Consider the following 12,217-nt stretch of genomic DNA (forward strand, 5'->3'; position numbering starts at 1 on the left):
TTGACATCACTTGACCCACGTGTAAAACAGACGGTCGTCTGCTTCTCCTTTCAACGAATTACTACAATTTCTGCCTGAAATTGGGATGAAAGTGGGTAAATAGAGGCATCGTGTGATCACCACACGACAAAATTACTAATGACAGTACGTTTGCATTTTGGGGACGACTGGTGTTCGAATATGAGTCGAAACGTTCGATGGAATCCGACACCCTTGTCCGAAGTTGTCGACAACAACAACATTCGAATGTATTCGGTGAGGGGGTTCTTTTCTATGGCGCGTAGCCCACATAAAGTTCGTACTCCCAAAGTCACGTGAAATGTAACAACATGAAGTTGGTAACATGAAGTGTGTGCTACGCACAGCAACAAACATGCAATTCATCTATCTTGTTAGTATGGAAGTAACATAGAATTTAGAAAGCTTACAATGGCTTGTGTTCATCTCCTAGCCCTGGTATTTGTAATTTATCTGATTCTCCCAAAGTTAGATGGAAAGATCATCAGAGGTCATTTGCGGACATCTTCGGTGAGCTTTTATTTTCAACCGCATCTCTTTAGTTTTTTCATTATTATTCGAACGAACAATAGCATTAGTAATGGACTGAGATGAGCAACACCAGCAGTTGTTGTTGTTGTTGTTGTTGGTGGTGGTGGTGGTGGTGGTGGTGGAATATTAAGTTGTTGTCAGTTTCCGCACCCACTATTTCTTGTGAGACTTCACTCGATTTTCGCGATTTTATTATTATTTTTCTCGAATACATTAAAAAAAATTTAGGGCCGGCATGAAAAACTAGGTGGGGTCAAGTACTGGAACCAAACAACTTTTTTTTATTTGGCCTAATACAACTATTATATTTTGCGGCCCTAAAATTTCGAAAGTAAAGGAAAATGTAGAGAGACTGTGAACTCTGCAGATGTTCAAGTAGTGCTGTCCATGATTATTTTAGCTGAGAATCAGGTCATTTGGGGGTGTTTGGCTCTCGCTATACCAGGGAAAGATGATCGAGAGCTGAAAATCCTCATGTGACTTAGTCTAGTTCCTATACAGTATTGATACAATTTACTCTTCTATTCACAGTATAGTCAAAGTCGTTACTCTAGAAGTCCTGAGATGCATGAGAATTGAGATGCAATGTAAAATTCATCCACAGCCACCCACACAGTCATTAACATTATATCTTTGTTAATCAATAACAAAATTCTAACCAATAACACAGTCCCTCAGAAAGTTAGTGTTTATTGGGGCTGTTATGTAATGTCCAAATATGGTATATTTGTCAGCTCAGGATGCTACTTATACACTGTTTATGTCACTATAGCAGTTGGGGTTCATTGATTGGATGAACAACTTTTTGTGCTGATTGTGGGACTTTAACCAGACATGGTTTATTTAGAGACCACGTTGGCATCCAGACAACACATGACTTGACTTTAGGCTACAATTCTTTACTTCATGTTTGTTACTTGCTACTTTTCATTTTGAGTTGTAAACGCAAAGTCTGTTCATTTCAATGTTATCCTCACATATTGTTGCAGGACTTTGTGTTCTTGGGACGTTTCTGTTTTGAATCAAATGGAAAGGGAAGTTTACAGTATAAATTTACATACAAGGCGGTAAGTATTTAAATTGTATTTGCTTGTCAAGGTAAAGACCAGATATCTACAGGTATAATGACATTCAGAATTTCTATGTACAAGATTATCTTGATCAGGGTTACCCTGTTTTTTGAAATGTTTCTCATCACTTTTTCATGGCAGCTATGGGTGGGTTGGTTGATTTAAGTAAAAAAATAAAAAATCACCTTCATGTTTCTCTGCCTCACCTTTTCCTCCTTTCTATCTTCTATTTATTGGGTTCCTGGTAACAAGGCCTCTACATCTACACAATTGGCATGTTCTCAGCTTCCCCCCCCCCCCCCCCCCAATAACTTCCATAATGAAAGATATGCTCTGTTCATGAACCATGGGCACATGGCACAATAAAGCTAAGATTGTGAAAATATAAAATAACAAAATGAAAATAGATTTTAAAAAGGAAACAAAAAAAAACGCAGTCTTTTCCTATTGTAGAGGTAGATTTATGTGTAATGCATGTGATGTGTGAGTTCGAGAAATATGAATACGAGAGCGCTTCCTAGCAACGCAACAAAATATAAACCACTTGCCTCTTACCACTGCAGTCGGGGTTCGAACTCATTCAGGGTTTGATTAAATTTACCACACTCTTAGTAAGAAGAGTGTCATTCGGTTTGACGCTACCGAACAACACAGGTTTTCCCCGGGTACGCCGTTTTCATCCTGCATTAACACTGAACCCATGAGGGATGTCCCTCACTGGACTTCTTGGGAGACAAGTGTTTATATACTGACAGAACTATCTAGTATAAATAAAGATCGTTAGATTATTACAACTATTTCATGCAACTACATCAATACCAGTTTTAGACTTTTCAAAACGTTTTCATTTATTTTAAATGTTTTAAATTACCATTTTTCTTTTTCCAGGAAGAGTGTTGCTACAAGCTGTTACTTTTCAATGATGCACCAGGACAATGGGATCACATTAGGAAGAATGAAAAGAAAATGGTAAACGTTAGATTGGCACTGGTCCCTTGCGAGAGATTATTTTCAGTTTATTCTCATTATTTTCAAATGTTTTGAGTTTGTAATTCATTGTTATTCATTAGTTTTGTTAAGGAAAATGCTCTCAACTGTTTTTTTTTTAAATTTTCAATCAGGTTTAAAAAATAATGTGTGGTTCTGGTTATTTTACCCCACATAGTTTTTCACTGCTGACCCTAATATTCTTTTTACGTTTTCAAGAAAAAAATGATAAAATCACAAAAAATTGAAAAGTTTCGCAAGAAATAGTGGATGCAAAAACTGGCATCAACTTTTAAAAAAAAATATAAAACTGTTCTTCCAATCTGTAATGTCTGTACATCTGATGAGAAGAAACCAATAGCACAGAGGCTAGTATGGAAGACAATAGAAAACATAACTACCTGAACTAGATACTCGCATTTGAAAAAAAAAATCTACCTACTCCACCCAGCTATTCTAAAAATTGAACATAATCAGAACCACATATTATATTTTTAGGCCTTACCAGTAGTAGTCTCCCAAGGCTTTACTAAGCCAGTGTTATACTTACATTCATAATACATTTAGTATTTTGTAAAAATCTATTTAGAAAATATTAATATTTGTCTTTTATTTTTTGGAAATCTTTATTTGTTAATTTTTATTTTTCAAGAGCTGTACCGATAAAAAAGACTTGATACCTGACACATATGATACTAGGGTTACTCTGGGAGATTCAAATTCTGGTTGTCACAGAGAGAATGTTACAATGTTCAATGAAAGACTAGAGGTAAGGTTTAAAAATTCTTTAATTTAGGCTAGTTTTCACTGCCGACCCTAAACTATTTTTTGTACATATTTGAGAAAAAAATAATAAAATTGTGAAAATCATGAAGTCTCACCAGAAATAGTTGATGTGAAAACTGACATCAACTTAAAAATACAATATAACATTTTTCTTCCAATCTGTAATGGCTGTACATCTGATGGGAAGAAACCAATAACTCAGAGATAGAGACCATTTGGAAAATAACGGAAAACATAACTACCTGAACTAGACACTCACACATGAAAAAAGAACAATAAAATGAAAAAAAAATCTACCTAGGAGATCTCTCCTACATCTAAAGGTAGAATCATAGATGTTGGGAGATCTCTCCTACGTCTAAAGGTTGGATCATATTACTTTCCCTTAGAGTTCATGTTCAGATTATTCGGGGGCCATATTAGATTACATATATTAGGTCATTTTGACCTCTACTTCAAGACTTTGCATGGTGGTCCCAGACTTCTTTCTTGATTTTAACTGAGAATTAGTTAACGTTTTTTTTATGCAAGGTAACTACACCAGTATAGAATTTTTATTTCCCAGGTGCATATTTCTACGTTAGCAATTACGATAATTTGTCCGACATCATTCATCACGTTACTCATCTTTATATGTTTATCTTTTATGTTTTGTTTTACACTAGTTGATGATTTGTGAGAAGTTTCATACAGTTACAACAGTCAAAGAACGTTGGTGGTATTTTGTGATGAGTAATTGTTACTCACCAGATGGTATTACCATTGAATATGAAATGACCTTGACAAATGGTGACAGTGTTTGGGATAAACATCTCTCAGCTGATGAAAGCCGTAAGTCAGAACATTTACATCGCTACATATTTGTGATAGGTTTGCTGATATGAGTCTTGACAATAATAGATACTGCAAAATGGCCATTCAAACCTGGCACAATGGTGACATACTATATAGGTGTGTGTGTATACTACTTGTATCTCTGCTATCAAGTGTCATTCAAACCTGGTACAATGGTGACATACTATATAGGTGTGTATGTATACTACTTGTATCTCTGCTATCAAGTGTCATTCAAACCTGGTACAATGGTGACATACTATATAGGTGTGTGTGTATACTACTTGTATCTCTGCTATCAAGTGTCATTCAAACCTGGTACAATGGTGACATACGATAGGGGTGTATGCATGCTACTTTGTTGTTGGCCCAGGCTTACCTGATTGGTGGCCATATGTATTGGAAAAGTGCATATTATTGATATAACAGTAATAACCTCAAACACCAATTTATTCCAGTTCTAAAGTTATTAGTCTGTAAGGTACACCATGACAGGGCGCCCTCACACATCACTCAACCCCTTTTACATGATAGAGTAGACCAGTGAGGGCGGAGCGACACGATGTACAGTCTATAAAGTCGGTTTGCTTCCTTTTTCCCATGCATATAGATATACTGGAAACTGATTTGACTTTTATGATTGTATACATCATAGTGTTACTTATAGTACAGAACATAACCAGTAAGTACAACCCAATGTTTTGTATCATAAAGCATTTACCATATCAGCAGCTTCACATGTACCAGAAAACACTGTGAACGGCATATTGGCCTTTGCACTGCACTGCAATACTGAAAACTTTATTAAATACCTGTGTTTGCAAATGGGCATGTGTCATTCCATGTTCACAAACCCATGCAAACACGTGGTAGTATTTTTTGTGACATATTTCCTGTTTTTGGATTGAAATATATTGACAGAACCCCATAGCATGTGAATGCCAGTGTGGGTACTCAGGGGGTAGACTATTTTTACTTCTGCTTGTAGTGTGTTTTTCTACTGTACTTTCAATAGCTTACAACTGCAGAAAACACAGCAAATACTTGTGCAAATATCAGAGCAGTGTTTTTGTTAAAGGCTGGGAAGCCCAGTTACAGGAAGAGGGAAATCTGGTAAAACTGGCTTAGTTTCCAATACATTGTACCATGATGTTGGTGGGGAACTCCAGTAAAATGACAGAGGAACTCAGGTAGATGTTACCTACTATCCCTTAACAAAACACTGCAGAGAACTGGTACACAGTTGCACACATGCATCATGGAGTTTTGTCATAGTATATTATTTCATTCATTCATTCATTTGTATTTGTTACTTCATCTACAGGGATATTGAGTGCAAGTAAACTCCTGCATACGACATACAAGATGTTTGTATGTTCATTGTTTGCTGAGTTTATGGGTGTCTTGGGATTATTTTCTTCTTATATGGCATACGCTGAAAAAGGTATTGAAAATTACTTTCTGAAATTTTTGGGTAAGTGTGACTTCATTGTTCAAATTACAGACTGTATTACTATAGTATAAATAACAAAGTCAGTGACAACTTTGAATTTTTAGATATTAAAAGGGAATGCCACTCTGGAAATAAAGTATTTTCATAAACTATAGGTTCTGGAGAGTAATTTCATGATTTTACATCACCTACAGTTACTTACAATTTCAGAGAAACATCAAGTTGATCTTGTGTCATTATATATTCATGAGAGATGTTTCTCACTGAAGGGAATAAACACTTAGGAGTCATGAATATTCATTGTGCAACCATGAATAAATTATTTCTGCTGACTCCCATGATGCACTGGACCAAAGCAAAGATACCCTATAAAGGCACAAGATCAACTTAATATTTCTCTGAAATCACAAGTAATTGTAGGTGATCTAAAATCATGAAATGACTCGATAGAACCCATAGTATGTTTATGAAAATGTCTTTCTATTTCCTGGAGTGGTGTTCCCTTTTACTTTATTAAATGGGAACACCACCCAATCCAAGTCTCCATGGATCACTCATATTTTCCTTGGCAGAACGAAGAAAAGATAATATCTAATTATACCATAAGTGTATTGAACATGTACCATATTTTTAATGCTGACAATGCAGATGACAGTTTTATTTAGTTAATTTCCCATCATTTCTATGTGTGATGATTACACTGATTTTCAGACTTTAGTTTTTAATTCAGAGTTTCCAATTTTATTAGAATCTAGCCATGACTTTTGAATCTAGTGACCATTACCAGTACCAATGGCTAGTAAAATGGTGATAATCCAGCTTGATCACACGCTGATAAAAGTGTGAACAGTGCATGTCAGTCGTAATCATACATTGACAGGTGAATTTGTAATTGGGAAATTCATTCAAGAAAAACACGATCCTGATATGTAAATTATGTATACATAGAAATGCTTCCTTTTTGAATGGAAGTCACGTGTGCATGTGAAAACATCACCGGGCTCCAGTTTGTATTAAGTAAGATGTTGGTGGTAATTTATAATTTAGCAGTTTTACAACATAAACTTTGTTATTTTATTTCAGCTAATCTGTCATCAGCAGCTGGTGTTCTTCTTTTCACTCTTATGATTATATTAGTCAGTAAAGGATACACAGTAACCAGGTAAGAAATCAAATCATTGCATAACGACATATGCAAAGTAAGTAGTCGACAAACTATACATGTACTTGAAGCATTCCTCCTCTCTCTCTCTCTCTCTCTCTCTCTCTCTCTCGCTCTCTCTCTCTCTCTCTCTCTCTCTCTCTCTCTCTCTCTCTCTCTCTCTCTCTCTCTCTCTCTCTCTCTCCCTTTGCATGACAGTCTTGTTGGAAGTTATCAAAATCAACATAACTACAACACAGGCATGAAATAAGGATGTGTAGATGTAAAAGTGTTCAATACATGATGACATGATCCTTAACACACAGACTAGGAACAAAAAATGTTATTTTTGGTCAAAAATCTTACTTAAAATATACTTTGTTAATAGTACTTTCTTTGCTATAGAACAACTCATATTTTATTCCTATCACCTAGGGGTACCTTGAGTAGGAAGAGTTTTATCAAGATCTCAGTGTTCATGACACTGTACTGCTTAACTTACTTGACTTTATACATATACGAAGCGACAATGTTTGACCCTAGAGATGTACTCTATAAGTACCAATCACCAGCTGGATATGGTCTGATTGTACTCAACTTTATTGGTGAGTAGACAAATAGTAAATATTTTATATTTTAATATTTTATTTACATTAAAATCTTTATAGATGATCTTGACCTTCTGGGTCAAAATTTCAACAACAAACTCAAATTAATCTTTCAGAAATGAAGTATAGGGGTGGAAGTGTGTGTGTGTGGGGGGGGGGTGAGGGGGGGTGAGTGGGGGTTTAGGATGGGGTTGGGGTGGAGGCTTGGATATAGCTAATTTAAAATGGGTGAAATTGGGGGTTATAATATGTACTACTACTAGGGCTTGGATGTAGCTTATTTAAAACGTATCAGATGAAATTGGAAAAGCAGGTTATAATATCTACTACTACTAGCGAGACCAATAAATTTGCCCAATAATGGATATATAGTGGTTGAAAGTATGAAACAGAATTCCTGAAAAACAAGTAGCTGGTAAGAAATTATGGAGTAGCTTGTCAGGCAAAAAAAAAAAAGAATCGTTTCTGGTCAGCGCACGCATCACTTACACCCGCATCGGTCTTTTTTTTGTGTGTGTTTGTCCAGCCCATGCAGTCTGCAGATCCATGGGGAAACACAAAAATAACCCTGCCAACTGCAGAGCAAATCATGAACAAGCAAATAACATCTGCCCCACATACACACTTACTCTTAAGTACTAAATAAAAAGAACAGACACTACCATAAATAGTAGACTGCATGACAGGTTTGTTGAGATTTAAAAAAAAAATATCGCATTGTCGTACCATTTTAGAGAAACTCTCCTGACCAGAAACATTTTTTTTTCTTTTTTCTGGCCTTATTTTTGCTGACTACCACTAGTACCAGCTCTTATCTTCATCCTTGTAGGAAAGTGAAGACTTATTACCTTTTCTTTTGCAGTTGTCTTTCTTATTTAACATTTAAACTTGTATTAATTGTAAGTGCAGTGTGGATGTATTACACTATTGGCATCACTTTAAAACACTATCCCAGCAAGACTCCTTTCTACTTCCGATTTGCATTGATATATTCAGGATGGTGGTTGGCCACACCTATCACTATTTTTATTTGTAACTATGGACTCCCAGAGTCTGTTAGGTAAGGACAATAGCAATATACATACAGAGTTTATACATTCCTGGAAAGGCTTGGGAAAGTCTTTGAAAATCCTGGAATTTTAGCAGGCTTCGTCTGCCAGGATAGTCTTTGAAAATCATGGAATTTTAACAGACTTTCTATATTCCTCAAAAGCCATGGAAAATCTGTGAAAGTCCAGGAATTTTAGCAGGCTTAATGTATTTCTGGAAACTCTTGGCAAGTCTGTGAAAGTCCAGGAATTTTAGCAGGCTTAATATATTTCTGGAAACCCTTGGCAAGTCTGTGAATGTCCATGAATTTTAGCAGGTGTAATATATTCCTGAAAACCTATGGAAAGTCTGAAAGTCCATGAATTTTAGCAGGTGTAATATATTCCTGAAAACCTATGGAAAGTCTGAAAGTCCATGAATTTTAGCAGGCTTAATACATTTCTGGAAACTGTTGGGGCGGCAAGTCTGTGAAAGTTCAGGAATTTTAGCAGGCTTAATATATTCCTGAAAACCCATGGAAAATCTGTGAATGTCCAGAAATTTTAGTAGGCTTAATACATTTCTGGAAACTCTTGGGGCAGCAAGTCTGTGAATGTCTAGGAATTTTAGCAGGTTTAATATATTTCTGGAAACTCTTGGGGCAGCAAGTCTGTGAATGTCTAGGAATTTTAGCAGGTTTAATATATTTCTGGAAACTCTTGGGGCAGCAAGTCTGTGAAAGTCCAGGAATTTTAGCATTCTTCATACAGTCCTGGTAAGTCTTTAAAAGTTGTGGAATTGAGCAGAGTTCATACAATCTTTGGAAGTCTTTGAAAGTCCTGGAAAGTTTGTAGGCTTCACATTTCCAGGAAAGTGTCTTTAAAGTCCGAAAGTAATAAACCTTTGTCTCCATAACTCAATTGGCAATCTATCTTTGTCAGTGGGGATGCTCAGGCAAAAACTCTCACACAAATAGAGAAGTTGTACAGGTGTATGTAGGGGTGGGGACGGGGCAGGAGTTGAGTTCACTCATGGTATTTTCCAGACTTTGGAATAATGATATAATATCTTCTCTGTATTTATCACCAGGGCTAAGGTAGTGAATGCCATGGAAAGATCCGTCATCTTCCTGGGTCATATATTCTTTCTGATTCTCACCAGACCCTCAGCAGCTAACCAGAACTTTCCATTTCACATCAAAACAACACAGGTATGTAGGTACCAGTATACAGTGTATGCATGAGTCTCTCCTAACATCACCTAGACTTGTCCAAGTTCATAGGATACCTCGTTCAGTGCTAGTGAATTAATATAGGGAAAAGCAACACGATTAAAGTGTAACATTAATTTAATATCTGGAGTGCCTTTTCTTTTTTTTTGAAATATTCAAAAGTTCTACACATGCAGTAAAAAGATATTCAAAACAAACAAACAAACAAGGTAAAACGCAACAAGGTAAAACACAACATACTGGTTAAATGAATGACAGAATGGCTAAAATAAGCCATTTTTCATCTCACGGCAGATCTCATGAGATCCCGCATGGGCAATTACATCCATAGCAACCACTTGAGGGTGGTCAAGCTGAAAGTGTCAAACGTTTAGCAACACTAATTGTTCTAAACATCATCACACATGGCCACGGTGAAAGCTTGACCACGATCACGTTTGACAACCGTTGTTGCTAGGCATATTTGCATATCTCATAAGATCTGTAATGAGTGTAAAATCCCTCATGACTATGTAGTACACATAGTTATATAATAATCAATAGAGTTCATAATACTATTTAAAAAGATGTGTTTTAAGTTTGCATTAAAAAGTCATGTTGACATATTTGTATTGTTTTATTCTTTACTGTTTAGATCGGTGTACTGAAAGATGTCGACTCTGAGACGTATGCAGGCACACATGTTAATTACACCGTTGAAAGTGACGTCAACTTTTATAATATGTTTGTCACCGATCCCAATCATACTGCCATAGAAACCACCCAGACTAACAATGTAAGTGATATATTGCACAGTAATTCAGAAGTTATTCAGTACCATTAGAAAAATGTTCATAAAATAACTGCTATGCTCTAGCCTACTTGTAGACTTGAAGGACTAATGATACTAAAACTATTTCCGCTATCCTAACTCACATTTTGATTTTTTTGTTAATTTTCACTCGTCTGTTTAATACAACCACACAGAAATCAATAAGAAACTACACATGCTACACTTTAAAAGCAAGATCACCAAGTTATTGCTACATTTAGTCTAAATGAAATAGACTATTTAACAATTTACTACAACACAACGCAGACACACGGGTGCCAATGTTTTGACGTCTGCATGCATGGTGGCACATCATTTCATTTCATTCCGACAACATGCTGCAGGAAACTGTATTCATTCAATCATGTTATCTTACAGTGTAGTATGTGTAGTTTCTAACTAGTTTCGGCATGATTGTTTCAAAGAGTGCCTCAGAATGATATTTTGAAATCAGCTGTACTAGGGTTCCAAAACTTAGATATACACACTGATCTCAGATATAACACCATGTAACATAAATTACAATCATGATGCATCGTAACCCTCTTTCTATTTTCTCTTCTAGGATCAAAACGAATTGGACGAAACATATCTACATCAATGAACCTCTCCTCAGCTGACATGTTATCATAATTATGTCTAATAGACAAATTTGACTACGACTTCATATTTCATTTTAAATCCATCTAGATTATAACTTTAATTTTGTTGCATCTCTATGATCCAAATTGTGAATGTACTAGACATTTTGCCTCTCAATATTTCCATTGTGAAAGCCACAATAAATGCATTATTTATAATGATATGTTGTTTGTGATAACTGTCTGGCCCAAGCATTCTCACAAACCAGAGCACATACAACAAGTAACACTGAAGTAAAGCACTTTATGTGCTACACTTGTTTATAGCATTCATATCACAATGAATAACACTGAAGTAAAGCACTTTCTCTGTGTGCTACACTTGTTTATAAGTTATAGCATTCATATCACAACAAGTAACACTGAAGTAAAGCACTTTATGTGCTACACTAATTTATAGCATTCATATCACAATGAGTAACACTGAAGTAAAGCACTTTCTCTATATGCTACACTCATTTATAGCATTCATATCACAATGAATAACACTGAAGTAAAGCACTTTCTCTATGTGCTACACTCATGTATAGCATTCATATCTGTATTAGCAAATGAAACAGTATACTTTTACACTTGATATGGATGCTATAAATGATTGTGGCACATACAGAAAATGCTTTATTTTGGTGTTATGGGTTGTGTTTCTGCTAAAACAACGAAATATGAAGCCTCTTGGTGGATACATTTCGGATGATGGCATAAAGAGGCCTGTAGTTTATGATGCTGAGTTCAACTATTGGATATTAGATAGAAAATGCAATCGTATAATTAGACATTATTCCTCAGTATTTTTCTTTGTTCAGCCAAAGAAACTGAGTGACCTAAGGGACCTTGTCACTATGAGTTACTAGAAGAGTACATAGCAACATTTACTGTATGCCCCCTAGGGAGTTGAAAAAGTACACAAGTCTGTACAAATATGATATTATCATATCACTGTGTCATCCTATGAATAATACACAGAAACCAATATTTTACTTTTATTTGTTTTATTTATTTTCTTTTCAAAAAAGGAAAAGAAAAATTCACAATTTTTGGTCAGTACTCCACAGCATGTAAGACTGGTATAACAAGTTT

General features: G+C 35.6%; 1 protein-coding gene across 1 annotated transcript; it reads left to right on the plus strand.

Moving 5' to 3' along the window:
* Positions 1–429: 429 nt before the first annotated feature.
* On the plus strand, positions 430–11,120 carry LOC144439889 (transmembrane protein 145-like). Its single transcript, XM_078129120.1, has 13 exons — positions 430–528; positions 1,539–1,616; positions 2,508–2,588; positions 3,259–3,375; positions 4,058–4,223; positions 4,837–4,908; positions 5,551–5,700; positions 6,763–6,841; positions 7,256–7,429; positions 8,333–8,488; positions 9,547–9,667; positions 10,323–10,463; positions 11,065–11,120. Exons 1-13 carry the CDS (start codon positions 430–432, stop codon positions 11,101–11,103), a joined length of 1,473 nt encoding a protein of 490 aa, XP_077985246.1. The 3' UTR covers positions 11,104–11,120.
* Positions 11,121–12,217: the final 1,097 nt, after the last annotated feature.

The sequence above is a fragment of the Glandiceps talaboti genome, chromosome 9 (assembly GCF_964340395.1).
Source record: "Glandiceps talaboti chromosome 9, keGlaTala1.1, whole genome shotgun sequence".
NCBI lineage: Eukaryota > Metazoa > Hemichordata > Enteropneusta > Spengelidae > Glandiceps > Glandiceps talaboti.